This window comes from Myotis myotis, unplaced genomic scaffold, assembly GCF_014108235.1.
Source record: "Myotis myotis isolate mMyoMyo1 unplaced genomic scaffold, mMyoMyo1.p scaffold_m19_p_6, whole genome shotgun sequence".
NCBI lineage: Eukaryota > Metazoa > Chordata > Mammalia > Chiroptera > Vespertilionidae > Myotis > Myotis myotis.
This window is the reverse complement of record NW_023416368.1, coordinates 37,678,358-37,695,996: the sequence shown is the minus strand read 5'-3', so window position 1 is coordinate 37,695,996 and position 17,639 is coordinate 37,678,358. Positions and strand designations below refer to the sequence as shown.

Here is a 17,639-nt window from a genome sequence, read left to right as displayed (position 1 = left end):
TCATAAAATAATATTTTATAACCTACCAAGAAAAAGAAGGGAAGAAAACTTTTTGGTCCTGCTCTAGGAGCTCAAGTAACACAAATAATATCTTGATGTATTTCCTTTTAATTTTTATTTTAGGCATTTTAGACAAATGTAGTTATGATCATGTTTATTGTTTCTCAAGGAGAAAATTAACATTTAGTCATCTTTAAAATGTAAAATTAATCAACAGTACTAATTTTTTGGCTTTAATAAACGATGTGTGATGGATCTTTTGAAAAACATGCAGTACACTATGAATATGATGTAGACCATTCACTGTTTTCTATATAAAAGTTATAAAATAGTAAGTAAGACATTCTTTATAACTTGGGGTGGAACCTTCCTGTTGTTGGACATTAGATCATGTCAGTGCTGCTGGAAACTCTCCAGTGGCTTTCTGTTGCCATTAGACAAAGACAAAATCCAAACTCTTGTTTTTTAAATATATTTTTACATTTCAGAATGGAAGGGAGAGTGGGTGAGAGATAGAAACATTGATGATGAGAAAGAATCATTGATTGGCTGCCTCCTGCACACCATATACTGGGGATCAAGCCCACAACTCAGGCATGTGCCCCAACCAGGAATCAAACTGTGACCTCCTGGTTCACAGGTCCACACTCAACCACTGAGCCATGCTGTCTGGGCAAAACCCAGACTATTGACTGTGGTGTGCAACTCCCGTGGGATTTGGCTCTTCCCTCCCCACTCAAACTGCTGTAGCCACACTGGCCTCTTAGCTCCTTGGCTATTCTAGGCTCTTCCCATTCAGAGCTTTGTCTTCCCTGTTTCCTCCATCTGGAAATGTCCTTAGCTTTTTGCCCTAAGGCTGCTTTTTGACCTTAAGGTCTCAGTGTCAATGTCACCTCAAAGGGACTTTGTCGGGCATCCTATCTTAGAGTGGTTTTCCCACCTGTCTTTCTTACCGTGCTCTTTTCACATCTCCCAAGCACTAATCAATTTATATACTTTATTTCTTTTTTTTTTAAAATATATTTTATTGATTTTTTACAGAGAGGAAGGGAGAGAGATAGAGAGTTAGAAACATCGATGCAAGAGAAACATCGATCAGCTGCCTCCTGCACATCTCCTACTGGGGATGTCTCTATAAAAAGGCCCCATACCAGGTAGGGCAAAAGTAGGTTTACAGTTGTTCTTATGGAAAGTAATACAATAATTAATAAATCATAATACAAAATAAACTGTTTTACATACTTGCAACTATGAACCTATTTTTGCCCTGCCCTGTATATAAGGTATTAATTGATACATACTATTTATCTTTGAGCAACAAAATCCATTCAGTGCATAATTGAGCTCATGTGCTAGTGTTGCTATGACATGCATGAATTTGGAAAGTAAAGATTTAAACACCAAGATTAGAGTGTCAGCTGTGTAGCTGGGGAAACCGGAACGCTATAAAGCAGTGATGGTGAACCTTTGACACGCGTGACACGCGAACTCATTTTTTTGGTTGATTTTTCTTTGTTAAATGGCATTTAAATATATTAAATAAATATCAAAAATATAAATCTTTGTTTTACTATGGTTGCAAAGATCAAAAAATTTCTATATGTGACACGGCACCAGAGTTAAGTTAGGGTTTTTCAAAATGCTGACACGCCGAGCTCAAAAGGTTCGCCATCACTGCTATAAAGTGTGCCCCAAACGTGCTATCCCAGTGGTGGTGTTCCTGGGCAGGTAGTGGTAGGGAGGGTGGCTTGGAGATGTGGTCCTGGGGGAATGTTGAGATGCACACTAGCAGACGTCTCTTCCTACAGGCCCCTCGCCTACAGCACCCTGGCTGACCTCGTGCACCACGTTCGTCAGCATCTGCCCCTCAGTGACCTCTCCCTCGCTGTCCAGCTCTTTGCCAAGAACATTGATGACGAGTCCCTGCCCAGCAGCATCCAGACCATGTCCTGCAAGCTCCTGCTGAACCTGGTGGACTGCATCCGCTCCAAGAGCGAACAGGAGAGTGGCAACGGGAGAGATGTCCTGATGCGGATGCTGGAGGTACCAGCTCTCCAGACAGGTCCCCATGCTCTTTAATCCCACTTGCTGCTGAGCTTGTACCAGTGCTTTACTGGCAAGTTTATGGAGCCGCCAGTTTGCCTGGCGTGACCCTAGGCATTTGATCACTTTGGTTTAAATCCCTGCTCCCCCATTAACTAGTCTAGTGTGTGTGAGTGGGATGCTGAACGTCTCTTCTAACCAGGGATACTCACTGTCTGTCGTATAGGGTTCTTATGAGAGACAAATAAAACAGCACGTGAGACCTCTGAGTACAGAATGGCAAGGGCCCTGGGACACCACATAGCATAGTGCTCAGATAGCTGAGAGCATCTCTGGCGAGGTGCCCAATTGGGGATGTGGGTGAGGGGTAAAGTGTGATGCCTGCTGCCAACAGGCAGTTGTATGGGCCATGGAGCAGTTTGTATCCTGCCTGTCCGGCCAGTTGTCAGCTGTCCTGAGTGGGGTCTTCACCGGTGTAGTGGACATAGTGATACATTGATAGTTACCGGAGAGGAAAAATAGCACACTTTGTCTTATACAAAGCAGAATGATTTCAGCAGATGGTTTCAGAGAGTGTTTCTTACCCTGTCTTCTGATAGGGTTGTTGACCATTTTAAAAGAATGATTTTTGTCTTATCTCTCCACTTTCTCATCCTGTTAGGTTTTTGTTCTCAAATTCCACACCATTGCTCGCTACCAGCTCTCTGCCATTTTTAAGAAGTGCAAGCCTCAGTCAGAACTCGGAGCCGTGGAAGCAGCTTTGCCGGGAGTGCCCGCTGCCCCCACAGCTCCGGGCCCTGCCCCATCCCCAGCCCCTGTTCCCACCCCAGCCCCAGCCCCACCTCCTCCCCCTCCCCCTGCCACCCCTGTGACCCCAGCCCCTATGCCTTCCTTTGAGAAGCAAGGAGAAAAGGACAAGGAGGACAAGCAGACATTTCAAGTCACAGATTGCCGAAGTTTGGTAAAAACCTTGGTCTGTGGTGTCAAGACAATCACGTGGGGCATAACATCATGTAAAGCGCCTGGTGGTAACTATGCTCTTGAATTATTTAGACGAACAGTGTTTTGCAGAGTGGGTTTTATTCACATTGACTTACTATGCTATCTCTTTTCCAGAAGCTCAGTTCATTCCTAACAAGCAGTTACAGCCCAAAGAAACTCAGATTTACATAAAACTTGTGAAATATGCAATGCAGGCTTTAGATATTTATCAGGTAAGGCAGTGCCCTTAAGCCAGTCTATTGAAATTATCCCTTAGAATTAGAGATGTTAGTGATGGAACAGATCTTGAGAGTTCTGTTATTTTTGGGTGGTCTACAGTATTTTGCGTCCAAGTTGCTTTTGTTTTGTAGCACAGCATTGAATTTATGGTGAGAATTTCTGTTTATAAGTCTCAGTGGGTGTCTTTTGGGGGGAGGTGGTACAAATGGAATGTAATAGAAATAAGATTTAAGTTTACTAAATTTGTTCCTTTTTGGAACGCCTAAGAAAATCGTTGTTTTTTAAAAAAATGATTTTCTAGCCCTGGCTAGGTTGGAGGGTTGTCCGTACACTAAAAAAAGTTGTGAGTCCCCAATTGGGGCATGTATGAGAGGCAACTGATCAGTGATTCTCTCTCCTTCTCCGTCCTCTCTCTAAAAATCAATAAAAACTTCCTCGTGTGAGGGCTAAAAAACTAAGAATAGAGAATTTGAAAGATTTCAGAGGGGTATTTATTACCTAATTCAAGTGCTCTGTTTTAAGTATACAGCTAATCTGATTAGGTGATGGAATACTATATTCAGAGATGTTTGATTTTAATGCCCATGGTTTCTTTTTTTCCTATGTTAGGTCCAGATAGCAGGAAATGGACAAACATACATTCGAGTAGCAAACTGCCAGACTGTTAGAATGAAGGAAGAGAAGGAGGTATTGGAACACTTTGCTGGTGTGTTCACAATGATGAATCCCTTAACATTTAAAGAAATATTTCAAACTACAGTTCCTTATATGGTGGAAAGAATCTCAAAGAATTATGCTCTTCAGGTATAAAACTCCTTTCTTATATACTTTCAACATACATGAATTCTTGGTACTCTGTTTATTTGGAGGATTTTCTAAATATGTGTAAGAATGTGCTTTTAGAGCAAAATTTAGAGAAATATAAAATTTCCCTCTCAAAATCTCAAGATGCTTTGGACCAGTTTTCATTAGTGGAAATTCAATATGTGTTAGGTATAGGCTCTTGGTGTTTGATGGTAAGGACAGAATAACAGATTAAGTACTTGAACTGTTCCACTCAAGGCTCAGTAAATCTGTTTCTTTTCTTTTTTTGTTTTTGGTGAGTAATTAATTTCTTGGAGTGTCTGATTTTGTGTTTTTGGAGTATATTTCTCTTAAAGCTGTTTTGGGGAAGGGATTATTTTTTGTAACATTCTTTTCTTGTTTTGATAGATTGTTGCCAATTCCTTCTTGGCAAATCCTACTACCTCTGCTCTGTTTGCTACAATTCTGGTGGAATATCTCCTTGATCGCCTGCCAGAAATGGGCTCCAACGTGGAGCTCTCCAACCTGTACCTCAAGCTGTTTAAATTGGTCTTTGGCTCAGTCTCCCTCTTTGCAGCTGAAAATGAACAAATGCTAAAGGTAAAGCTTATTTAGATTCAAGTAGTACTTTGTTTTAGGGTTTGTTATTGTTTAAGTCTTGTTTTCACTTTTGAACAAAAACCGGAATGGCTCTTTTTATATTTGTAAAGTGCTTTTAGAGTTAAAATATTTGCAACAAATAAGGGCCAAGTATGGAACACATTTCATGTATTTCTAAGCAGAGCTTAATTTATCTGGTGATTTAAAATGAAAATTTCATAACTCCTATGGTAGGCAGTGGATTATCATTAATATTTCTACCACTAGTTTTCTTTTTTAAATTCAGTTTTTTTTTTCTGGTTTACACAAGTAAAATTAGAAGCATATTATCCTTATTTTAAAAGTTAAGTGATGCAAAAGATTATAGAAGGAAAAAAATGTCTTCACTTATCTCTCAAATCTGATGAGATATATCAGCCATTTTCCACTTTAACTTTGTTGTGTGTTCATATTCTCTGTGGCAATACATAAACATTCCTGAATGGAATGTTTAGATCAAGAATTCTAACCATTTGTGTTCCTTAATTCAGATCATCTTGGAGGAGTGTATCTCCAACATTTTTATAGATTACTAATCTTGTATAATTTGATTTAATCAGTTGGTTGAATGTAGAAAAGGGGTAAAAATGAACCCATGGTTAAGTCACCCTTTAAAAGTGGCAGATGACAGAACAAATGCCTTGTAAACATTCATTTCCACTTAGGGCAAAATTTTAATTCCTATAGAAAGTTGAATGTTACCACCAGTTGAGTCTGAAGAGAGATGGGGAAAATTTGAAGCTGTAAATAAGATCCTTTTTTTTTCTAGAGTAAAAGTACAGATAATGATAAAAAGCAGCAGTAATCTGTGCTTTTATGTGATGCTTTTCTTAGTCTTTTTCAGTTATATAGTAATCTGTTAACCTTAACATTACTTTTCTGTCAATATGGAAGAAAAATACTTGATTTAAAAAAAAGTACTTAATTGTAATGTATCCAAATAACTTGGTATGGTCAAATAATTCTATTTGTACCGACATTAGATATAACTATACAGAATGACAACAAAAATAAAACCTAATTGGGGGCGGGGAAAGACTGATAGGAAGATGTTCAAGAAAAATATTGAAATCATAAATTCATGTAACTTTTTACCTAGAGAACATATTTATTCTGTAAAATAAATATGCTATTTAGAGTAACAAGTTTGGAATTGTATTAGTGATTATACCAACAGTTTACAGTTCACAGTTCACTTTAAATATACCTGCAAGAAAGTATCATGTTAAATTTAACCTGTCACATGTCAAAACTAGGATTTGAAGTACAAGATAAAAATGTTAACTAAAGGTACTGTAAGCTAATAAAGTGCTTTTTTATTAAAGTGCTTCTTTTATTAAAAAGAAATACCCATTTTCCGATCAAGTCTCCCAAAACCTTATCATAAATGTCTTTTGAGGCTCTTCCAAACTTTACATATTTGGTTGCTAGGGAATTTTAGTTCCTTTAGATTACTTGTTGCATTTAGATTGTCATAGGAAACAGGCTCCTTTCATCTTGTTTGATTATTTAGTCTTATACATGAGTGACTATATTCATGAGAACTGCAGAGTTGACAGATAGGAACCTATTAAATGCTTCTTTCACACCCAAACTGGTGGAAATGAACATATATTTTAAGAGAAATTAATTTGAGTCAAATAAAAGCTGGCAAGTTCTTGTTTTGTTTTTCAATAAATTTATAAGAATTACCTTCTGGGTAGGGGAGGGTGGGCATAAGGGGGAGAGATCAGCCAAAGGACTTATATGCAAGCATATAGGCCTAACCAATGGACACAGACAGTAGGGGGGTGAGGGCATGAGTGGGGGGGATGGGGGGTAACGTGGAGATAAGGACACATATGTAATAACTTAATCAATTAAAAAAAAAAGAAAAGAAAAGAATTACCTTCCATTCCTGTCTGATTGCAATGAATGTTTAGCACAGTTGTTGGGGATGTGGATCTGCCTCATTTAGAGCCTACTAACTTGCCTTTTCTGTATCCTGCAGCCCCACCTGCACAAGATTGTGAACAGCTCCATGGAGCTTGCACAGACTGCCAAAGAGCCCTATAACTACTTCCTGCTGCTTCGGGCCCTGTTCCGCTCTATTGGGGGCGGTAGCCATGATCTCCTGTATCAGGAATTTTTGCCTCTTCTTCCAAACCTCTTGCAAGGTCAGAGCAATGATTTTGGTTGACTTTTAGCCTTGTGTGTGTGGCTGCCCTTGGTTGCTGGGGTTCATCCTCTGTACCCATTGAAGGTCATCGTGAGGAGATATATGTATGTCCCCCACAGAGAGAGAGGGAGAGGGAGAATGAGAATGACGCCCTTCAGTCCCTGTGTTCCACTGTCTTTAAAGTCAGTGGGACTTTTAAAGGAGCCCCCTCTCCCCATTCAGTTCTGGTCTCTTTCTTTATACTCAGAGTTGAATGAGAGTTGGAAGGTTTTGGTTTCCTCAGTTAGGACTTGGTTGTATTTTTATAGCATTTGGTAAGCAAGTCTAGAGGGTTGTTTCTAGTGGTTTTGTAAGAGCAGGAATCCCTAGATTTGAAAGAGAATCAGAACAAGAAGGGCAAACAAGTTATAAAGCTGATTTATAAGTTTATATTTTTATTTAGTTGCTTTACACAACCAGAATTCAACAATCTACACTAATAAAAGAGAAACATGCAAATTGGCCATCACTCTACACCCACCAGCCAGTCAGGGCCTGTATGCAAATTAACCCAACAAAAATGGCCCTGTCCATAGCGGCCAGGCAGTGCTTGGGGCTGCTGGGGGCCAGATGGGAGACACAAACACACAGAGCCCAGCACCCAGAAGCCCCAAGCCCCGCCACCGCGGTGCTTGGGGCTGCTGGGGGGATCAGAGACATAAACCCGCAGGACTGGCACCCAGCAGCTCTGGCACCCAGCAACCCCAAGGCCAGCCACTGCAGCGCCAGGGCTGCTGGGGGCCTGATCGGAGACACAAACCCGCAGGCCCGGCACCCAGCAGCCCCAAGGCCAGCCACTGCGGTGCCGGGGCTGCTAGGAGCCGGATCAGAAACACAAACCCGCAGGTCCGGCACCCAGCAGCCCCAAGGCCAGCCACTGCGGTGCTGGGGCTGCTAGGGGCCGGATCAGAGACACAAACCTGCAGGTCTGGCACCCAGCAGCCCTAAGGCCCACCACCGCGGTGCTGGGGCTGCTGGGGGCCAGATCAAAGACACAAACACGCAGGGAGGCCGGCACCCAGCAGCCCCAAGCCCCACCACCTTGGTACTGGGGCTGCTGGGGGCCGGATCGGAGACACAAACCCACAGGGGCAGAGGCAGAGGTGGTTAGAGGTGATCAGGCAGGTACGGGAGAGCAGTTAGGGGGATCAGGCCGGCAGGTGAGCAGTTAGGAGCCAGAGGTCCTGAGGGTTCCCAGATTGGAGAGGGTACAGGCCAAGCTGAGGGAATCCCCCTTCCTGTGCACGAATTTCATGCACCAGGCCTCTAGTCTATATATAAAAGGCTAAGCGACCATCGGACCAGCTGGTTGGTATGAAGCACACTGACCACTAGAGGGCAGACACTCAACACAGCAACTTTTTTTTTTTTTTAAATATATTTTATTGATTTTTTTACAGAGAGGAAGGGAGAGAGACAGAGAGTTAGAAACATCGATGAGAGAGAAACATCGATCAGCTGCCTCCTGCACATCTCCCACTGGGGATGTGCCCGCAACCCAGGCACATGCCCTTGACCGGAATCGAACCCAGGACCCTTCAGTCCGCAGGGCGACGCTCTATCCACTGAGCCAAACCGGTTTTGGCGACACAGCAACTTTGTAGAGTGCCCTCTCACACTCTGGGACCCCTTGGGAGCTGGTTTTGGCCTGATCCCCACAGGCCAGGCCTAGGGATGCCACCTGCTGGAGGGACCCCCTGCTCATTCCACAGACGTCCTTTGAGCCTTGGCGCTGCCAAAGATGTGGCCAGCCGGGAGGGACTGCCGAAGATTGGCTCCAAGGCGTGTCCGGCCCCTCTCGCCCAGTCCCACCCGCTGACCACCTTCTAATTAATTTCCTTTAAATGTGCATGAGTTCGCGCACCAGGTCACTAGTTCCTGTATAATTAGAAATGCTTTCAAAATGTAAAGCTAAAGAAGATCTATCTTGAGTCCATCCAGTGTTTGTGGGTGTGAACTGATGAGAAACATTATCTTAGGAATTTGTATTTTTGTAAGTGTGAGCTTCTGGCATTTTAGCAAAGGATTAAATCTAAATTTTCTTTGTAAATTCTTTAAAGAAAAGCCATTTACAACATTGTATACCCAGAAGGCAACTGGGAAATACATATTTGGATATTAAATGTAACATGGTCATAAGTCTACCAGGCAAAGTGCTTAACCATAATCAGGCTCCTTTGTTCGTATTTAAACCCATCTCCGGTCATTCTTTAACTTGAGCCCTCTGCTCTGATAAGTCTGATTTCTTCCTGTACACTCTCTGCTGTCCCCAAGCTCATCTCTCCCTACCCTGCTTTGTTCAAGCATATCTCCTGGGGACTTAGCCTTTCCCTCTTTTTATCCTCCTTCTCCTACCCTATGGTGACTTGCCTGTCAACTCTTCACTGAGCTCTCTTCAACCTGCAGTACCTGGATGCACCTTGTGGTGGGTCTGCTGAGTCACATGCTTTTCTCTTTCTAGCTTGCCTCTAAGTGCTCTGAGCTAGTGTTGACCTGACTCGTGTTAGTTGGGAAGGAGCTCAGTAAATACTTGGTTACCCTCATGAAGAGTGGGGAGGTTGATTTTATAAGAAGGAGGCTCCTCTCTATAAGAAACAAAAGTGGATTTTTGGAAAAATATTTATATTTTAGAGCATAAACATCAACTGACCTACTGGAAACTTGAGATATAAGATTGTAAACCTCAAACGAGATGAATGTATCATATCAGAAGTCTCTGTTTTTAGATTGGGCTTATTAATAGTGTAACATTTTAAAAAGGTTGATGTGTAATATATTACAAGACATGTTATTATAATTATAACTAAGTATATAATAATTATATGCAGCTTGCTGTTGTCACTATGACTAGCACAGACAAAGGGGGTCGTGGATGCAGTTATAGAATAGGGTTAGCTAATTAATATAGTAGCTTATAAGGCATAAGAAGGCTTCCTATCATCACATTGATGTATATAATGAAAAGTGTACCAGTTATTTTGTACTGTTAACTTTCGCCTGTGTCTGGATGGCAACTTCACCTCTGACTGTCCCACACCCTGTTATTAGGGCTGAACATGTTGCAGAGCGGCCTGCATAAGCAGCACATGAAGGATCTCTTCGTGGAGCTGTGTCTCACGGTGCCTGTACGGCTGAGCTCTCTCTTGCCGTATTTGCCCATGTTAATGGATCCCTTGGTGTCTGCTCTCAATGGCTCTCAGACGTTGGTCAGCCAAGGCCTGAGGACTCTGGAGTTGTGTGTGGACAACCTGCAGCCCGATTTCCTGTATGACCACATTCAGCCAGTACGCGCAGAGCTCATGCAGGTAAGTCTGTTTTCCTAAGTGCCAGCAGAGGGCGCTAGGTGCTCATGTTAGTTCCTACTGAAGATTTTAGGCCATCTGGCTGGCAGTGACAGGCCTCTGTTGAGCTCTCCATGCTCTGTGGTGGACTGTCTGCAGGATGAAGTGGTGAAGTTTTCAACTTATTTTGTGCATCTTCTGGCTATGACAATATGTAAAGAAATACTGTAAGTATTGAGGGACTATTTGTTTTGCAGTACTGCCCTCTTTTTTGGAGGCTTTTACAGGTATCTTGTTCCTTTAGTTGGTGACTTACAAAGGCAGGTATATGGTCACTGTTGCTTCCAGGAGATCCTTTCTTTATTCACAAAAGATCTTGAGCTACACAGTACAGAGGTGCAGATTACTAAGGGAAAATAGCTGTCTGCAAACATTTTATGTATAGATATTTTTAACAGTCTTAAAATTTTTTGATTTGTTTTCAGAGAGAGGAAGGGAGAGAGAGAAAGAGTGAGACACTGATCAGTTTCCTCCTACATGTGCCCTGACCAGAGATCAAACCCGAAATTTGGATATGTACCTTGACCAGGAATGAATCCTCAACCTTTTGGTGTACAGGATGACATTCCAACCAACTGAGCCACACTGGCCAGGCAACATTTTGTATTTTTTGTTCATTAGAGTTCATATGTCAGATATCAGGTTTTTCCTTCATTTTTTGCTGCTGTTATTGATTTGTAATGTGGTTGGTAATTGTTAGAGATTTAGGCTACCTGTTACTTACTCATGTGCCCCATTAGCATAGGGTATTTGACCCCACACTGGGATCAGAATTCTGACAGCTTTATATGATGGGGACTCAGTAACCCCTAAAGGACAGAAGTCTTTGGGCAGAATAGATTGGAGATGGCAACTTGGAAGAACTGCCCCATGTTTTTTTTTTTTTTAAATATATATTTTATCGATTTTTTTACAGAGAGGAAGGGAGAGAGATAGAGAGTTAGAAACATCGATGAGAGAGAATCATCGATCAGCTGCCTCCTGCACATCTCCTACTGGGGATATGCCCGCAACCCAGGTACATGCCCTTGACCGGAATCGCACCTGGGACCTCTCAGTCCACAGGCCGACGCTCTATCCACTGAGCCAAACCGGTTTCGGCATCCCCATGTTTGTTGAGGGCACCATGTGGGAGGAGGAGGCAGGGAGGGGTTCTCCAGCCTTTTGCCATTCTGTGAGGCAGACAGCCCCAGGGAGAGACAGGTCCCTGGCTGCTTTTGGAGGCGCAGTAACCTATCTACTGGGCAGGTGGGATAAGCTGCCTCACTTTAGCTCCATCAACCAGGTAATTCTACGTGAGTATTTGGAGATCAGAAGCACAGAAACACTAATTCCCACTACCTGCCCCTCCCGGGGAGTAAAGCAGAGGTCACTTCTGAAGATAAGTGAGGATTTGGTAGGCCAGGTAGAGGGGGTAGAGGTGAGGAGACTTAGACAGCACCTCTCAGCAGTTATTAAGGAGAATCCTCTTTGGACCTACAGGTACATAAGAGAAATTGGAATTTTGCTTTAGAGGAAAGTACCAAGATTTTCTATTGATTATTGCTAGACACTAATATTGGGCATTGTTTCAGAAGGTGATTTAAGAAGTAGATTTTAATAATGAGCTATGGTAATTTTCAAGATACGATAATTTATCTGGGAAAATGGAAAATTTCCGGCAACAGTTGAGTATGTGTGTACAAGGTACACATTATTTATTCTTCCTAATAATACAGGTCCCAACATGATCCACATTTTCCCCCTTTGCCATCCTTCCTAATGTATAAGATAATTTAAATATATGAGATGATTTATATATCAGGTTTTGAAGTTATAAAACCTAATAGAAGTAAAAATCTGAGGACTTACCATTTAACCTCAGGATGAGAACTTACCAGTAAACCACATTTCTCTCTATGCTCCTCCCAATCCCATTTTGTAAAGATGCCTAAGCTATATATTGCTTTGTTTTCTTGCTTTTCAGCTCTGCAGTATTTACTATGCTACCATTTGTGCTTCAGGAGCATGGAAGAATGTTTATATTTATATATGCATTTTTGTAAAGACATAAACTTTTTCTGGGAGAATACACAAGATCAACAACATTGGCTTCTCCCAAGAAAGGGAATTTGTTAGTTTGGGGGAAAGAGAAGGAAGAAATTTTGCTGTATAGTCTTTTATAACTTTTGGGTTTTAATTTGTGAGCCATGTGAATGCATTACCTTGGAAGGATTTTAATGAAAATGTGTTGATTTCTAGGCTTTATGGCGTACTTTACGCAATCCTGCTGATAGCATTTCTCATGTAGCCTATCGTGTACTTGGTAAATTTGGTGGCAGTAACAGGAAGATGTTAAAGGAATCCCAGAAGCTGCACTATGTTTTGACTGAAGTTCAAGGCCCCAGTATTACAGTGGAGTTCTCCGATTGTAAAGCATCTCTTCAGCTTCCAATGGAGAAGGTAAATTTGGAAGTCTCTGGGAGCTTCTTAATCCTATATAATAAAAGTCTAATATGGTAAGTGTCCGGTCGTCCAGTCTTCCAGTCAGTCAAAGCATAATAAGCTAATGATATGCTAAGGCCGCTCAACCGCTTGCTATGACATTTACTGACCACCAGGGGGCAGACAGTCGACCAGTCACTATGATGTGCACTGACTATCAGGGGCAGACGCTTCGACTGGTAGGTTAGCTTGCTGCTGGGGTCCAGTCGATTGGGACTGAGCAAGAAGGGTGGGACACGCCCTGGAGCCCTCCTGCGGTCCCTCCTTGGCCCTGATCATGCACCGATGATGTCCCTTGGCCTGGCCTGCACCCTCTTGCAATCTGGGCTGAGGGATGCACGAATTTTGTGCACCAGGCCTCTAGTGATACTATAAGTTTCTTTTTAAGAATTCTTATTTGAAAATATGTGAATAAAACATGTACTCTTTTTTGTGAGGGAATTTATAACTCAAAGAAGAATGAGATTTATTTGGAGACCAGATGGGTGGGTGAGGGAGCTTTCATACCACCAGGAGGCCAGTGGAGGGGTGTTACCCCTGAGGCTTTGGACCTTTGAGCAGGTCCATCTTTCCTGAGGGACCAGAAGGTGATGCCCTGCCCACCTGGCCCTGGAACTTAGTGGGTTTCTTTTTTTGTTTTTGTTTTTGTTTTTGTTTTAGTGTTTTTATTGATTTCAGAGAGAGGAATGAAGAGAGAGAGAGAGGGATAGAAATATCAATGATGAGAGAGAATAATTGATCAGCGGCTTCGTACTCGCCCCCTACTGGTTATGTGCCCTGACTGGGAATTGAATCTGCCACCTTTTGGTGTATGGGATGATGCTCCCACCAACTGAGCCACACCAGCTAGGGTGGGAGAACCCAGGTTTTGAAGATAGGCTTCCACAGTCCTCCTGCACCTTTATGGAAACTTTATTGTGCTTGTGGAGCTCCTTTCCCAGCAGACAGCATCCTCAGGGCCGTGGCATGCCCAGTGAGCTGAAGGAGTCGATTAGGCAAAGGGAATGACCAGCGAAGCCAACCCCAGTGCCAGTAAATTTCAGTTAAAACAGTCATTTATTTTTTTTCAGTGGGTAATTGGCTCATAGCTTACATTGATTCTTAAAAATAAAATTTCTAAAGTCATCCTCACATGACTTATTACCTATTAATGACCAGACTAGAGGCAGTAGGAGAAACGAGAGTTGTGCCGTGCCTCAGAAGACTCAGACACATGGCTGGGTGACGTGGTGAGAAGCTGTGTCACGCTGAGCGGCCCTGTGTGCTTTGCCGCCTGGCTGGGTCTGGAGTGCAGGGCCCTGTCCCTGTCGGCTCTTTTTCTGGCTCCTCACACAGAGCCTGGATAAATGTTTAATTTTTGATACAGCTTAGTTCTTTGATACATATGTATATAATTATCATTAAGTTAATATCTTAGCTGTTAAAGGCTTCAAATTATTTTTCTGTGTGATTGTTCCTCCCCTGCCTTTCTGGTCAATTTCATTGAAATGAAAAGGATAAAAATATGAGTGTAGCTATATAGGTGTTCTGAAAAAATAAAAAAGATGTAAACCTTTTTCTCTTTTGAAGAGGAATTTAGTGAAAGCTTAGGAAAGTTGTCTTTTAGTTTTGAACTTAGACACAGGAAAGTCTGTGGTCTGCAGAAAGTTCATTATTCTCTTGAGGACCTTGGTAAGTGTGTAGATGACCCAGTGTCTAGTTTAATCCAGCAAATCTACCACAAGGACTCTTTACAGGCTCATTTAATTTCTGGAATCTCCCATTGGCTGTTTAAGCACAAAATTAGTAAACTCCATTTTACATTTTAATTTGAACTGTGTAGTTCCTTATTCATGATACTTTCATTGCCTTCTCTGGAGGTCTTACACAGGGAGTACTTGCTACCCTGTGTAGTCCCACTCTGCTCACTTCAAGAGAAAAAAATACGCATTAAGATTCTTTTGGGCCAAAACCGGTTTGGCTCAGTGGGTAGAGCATCGGCCCGCGGACTGAAAGGTCTCAGGTTCGATTCCGGTCAAGGGCATGTACCTGGGTTGTGGGCACATCCCCAGTAGGAGATGTGCCGGAGGCGGCTGATCGATGTTTCTCTCTCATCGATGTTTCTAACTCTCTCTCTCTCTCCCTTCCTCTCTGTAAAAAATCAATAAAATATATTTAAAAAAAAAAAAAAAAAGATTCTTTTGGGTGTTGCAAATGCTTTCAGTGAAAGACTTTTAAGGACCTGTAATTTGGTACCATCTATAACTTTTGTTTATTTGTTGTCATAGGCCATTGAAACCGCTTTGGACTGCCTGAAAAGTGCCAACACTGAGCCCTACTACCGGAGGCAGGCGTGGGAAGTGATCAAGTGCTTCCTGGTGGCAATGATGAGTCTAGAGGACAATAAACATGCTCTCTACCAGCTCCTTGCACACCCTAAGTATGTTGGTAATTTAATTCTCTGCAATTGAATATACCTTGCTTCAGGAATGAGGGATAGAGAGGACCTTTAAGATATCTTAATGTTATGAGCATGTTCCTTCTAGTTAGGAAAACGACATGTTATTTGCCTAATAATGCTTCCATTGGCTTTTAGAGAAAATGGGAGAACTTGGGTGCTTGAGTATTAGAATTTATCAGTTGTGATCTGCCTTTATGATTGACTCCTCATTAAGTTGGAAGTTTCAAGAACCAAGGGTCATACTCTTTTCTCTTTCTTCTGCCCACCATTATATTCACAGCGCCTATCACGTGATACACACTCAGTGGATCTTTTACTTTTCCAGTCCATAGTGATATTTTCTTTCTCCAGATATTTGTCATGTGATATTTGTATTTTGCTCCTATAATTTAGGTTGTGGTCAGTGGTTGGCATGGGGGTGGGAGAGGGATTGACTTTTTGGGGTGACATGTCTTAAAATTGGATAGTGGTGATGGTTGTACAACTATAGAAATGTAAAACTCATTGAACCATATAATTAAAATAAATGAATTCTATGCTATGTATCTTATTTCTCAAAGCTGTTAAGAATCATAGTAGAAAAGAACAAACGTCAAATTGAGCTAAATACTTGTGCAAAAAAATTGAGCAAAAAAAACCCAACTCGGAGTTTTATGGAATATATTAAATAAAAATCTAAAAATAAAAAATATATATATATTAAAAAAAACAAGAAGTTTAATAAAAGTAAATTTGACGTGCAAATTTTTAAAAAAATCATTTAGGTATTTCAAACTTACTTTAAAAATACATACATATATTTAAATAACTCAGTAATGAGAATTTTCTTTTTTTTTTTTTTAAATTGATTTCAGAGAGGAAGGGAGAGGGAGAGAGAAAGAAACATCAATGATGAGAGAATCATGGATCAGCTGTCTCCTGCACAGCCCCTACTGGCGATTGAGCCTGTAACCCAGGCATGTGCCCTTGACCGGAATCAAACCTGGGACCTTTCAGTCCACAGGCCGATGCTCTATCCACTGAGACAAACCGGCAAGGGCTAAAAATATTTTTATTGACAAGGGAAATTATTCAAGCACTCTGAAAGTGTTTTTTACTCTTAATGTGGTATACAGGGTAATATTAGAATAAGTTTATTTTATTTATTTATTTTAAAAAAATTTATTTTAATATATATTTTATTGATTTTTTTACAGAGAGGAAGGGAGAGAGATAGAGAGTTAGAAACATCGATGAGAGAGAAACATTGATCAGCTGCCTCCTGCACATCTCCTACTGGGGGTGTGCCCGCAACCCAGGTACATGCCCTTGACCGGAATCGAACCTGGGACCTTTCAGTCCACAGGCCGACGCTCTATCCACTGAGCCAAACCGGTTTCAGCTAGAATAAGTTTAATCAATTTATCAGTTACTGTTTTTATCAATGTTGTTATATCATGTCTTTGTTGTTTTTATATCATGTTTTTAGTTTTATATCATGTCTGTTTTTATATCATATTGTTTATTAATCAACTTATATATTGTCATATACATTTTACTAATATTCTTTCATCTCTGTCACTTCTATTATAGAGAAAGGGTGAATAGCGATATTAAAATATTTCTTTTTATTAATTTCCTTTCAATGTGCATGAATCCGTGCACTAGGCCACTAGTTTAATTATAAAAGGTAAATTCAAACCTAAAATGAAATATTATAAAAAATTGAATCTGCTGCCCTTTTGTTATTTCCCTCTGATCCATTTCCTGTGCTGCTATCAGGTAGAACATATTTGATGAATCAGTGGTTTCAAGTGTTCATACTGAAATTAAAGCAGAGAAATTAATTTACTTGGTCCTATCTGAATGAGGAAGGAGGGTGATTGAAATAAAAAAAAAAAAAAAAGTCATGGTGAAGCCATCAGCTCAGGACTTTGGTCTTATGATGGTGGATTAAATTTTGTCTTCCAGCTTTACAGAAAAGACCATACCTAATGTCATCATATCACATCGCTACAAAGCACAAGATACTCCAGCTCGGAAGACATTTGAGCAGGCTTTGACCGGGGCATTCATGTCTGCAGTCATTAAAGATCTTCGGCCCAGCGCCCTGCCCTTTGTAGCCAGCCTGATCCGCCACTACACAATGGTGGCAGTTGCCCAGCAGTGTGGTGAGTGGGGCCAAGGAACTGGTTATTTGACTTCAAAAACTTGGTCAGGACATGGTGGTGTTTCAGAGAAGCTGAGGTTGGCTGATTGATTTTTGGCCTTTGTTTTCTAATTTTCCCCTTGGAAAAGATCATTGGTATTTCAGCGATGGGTGCTGCATTGTGAAAATTGTTTCCAAGTGTTAGCTATAAAATGCAAAAGGGGGCTGACTAGTCTTGGCTGTGTAAACAGAGACAGTTTGCAGTCACACTTACTGCTGACCTTCCTCCATGTGTTTTCCATCGCCACCTCTCTGCTCTTCAGCCAGCTCCGCGAAGGCTCC

At 41.5% G+C, this 17,639-nt stretch overlaps 1 protein-coding gene across 21 annotated transcripts in view; it reads left to right on the top strand.

Annotated features, from left to right (window-relative positions):
• The window catches only part of LOC118657633 (transformation/transcription domain associated protein), a 112,815-nt gene that overhangs the window by 21,154 nt on the left and 74,022 nt on the right, over nt 1-17,639 (top strand). For 18 of the 21 annotated variants that reach the window (XR_004968062.1, XM_036311899.1, XM_036311888.1 and 15 more), the window contains exons 14-23: nt 1,809-2,043; nt 2,705-3,071; nt 3,160-3,257; nt 3,874-4,068; nt 4,477-4,668; nt 6,698-6,863; nt 9,953-10,209; nt 12,487-12,687; nt 14,997-15,148; nt 17,120-17,319. Coding sequence is in view for 20 of the 21 variants with exons in the window: in XM_036311899.1 (XP_036167792.1) it covers nt 1,809-2,043; nt 2,705-3,071; nt 3,160-3,257; nt 3,874-4,068; nt 4,477-4,668; nt 6,698-6,863; nt 9,953-10,209; nt 12,487-12,687; nt 14,997-15,148; nt 17,120-17,319 (2,063 nt within the window). In the remaining variant the exon portion in view is untranslated. The remainder of the gene's footprint in view (nt 1-1,808; nt 2,044-2,704; nt 3,072-3,159; nt 3,258-3,873; nt 4,069-4,476; nt 4,669-6,697; nt 6,864-9,952; nt 10,210-12,486; nt 12,688-14,996; nt 15,149-17,119; nt 17,320-17,639) is intronic. The other 3 variants (XM_036311894.1, XM_036311887.1, XM_036311902.1) reach the window with 1 other exon arrangement.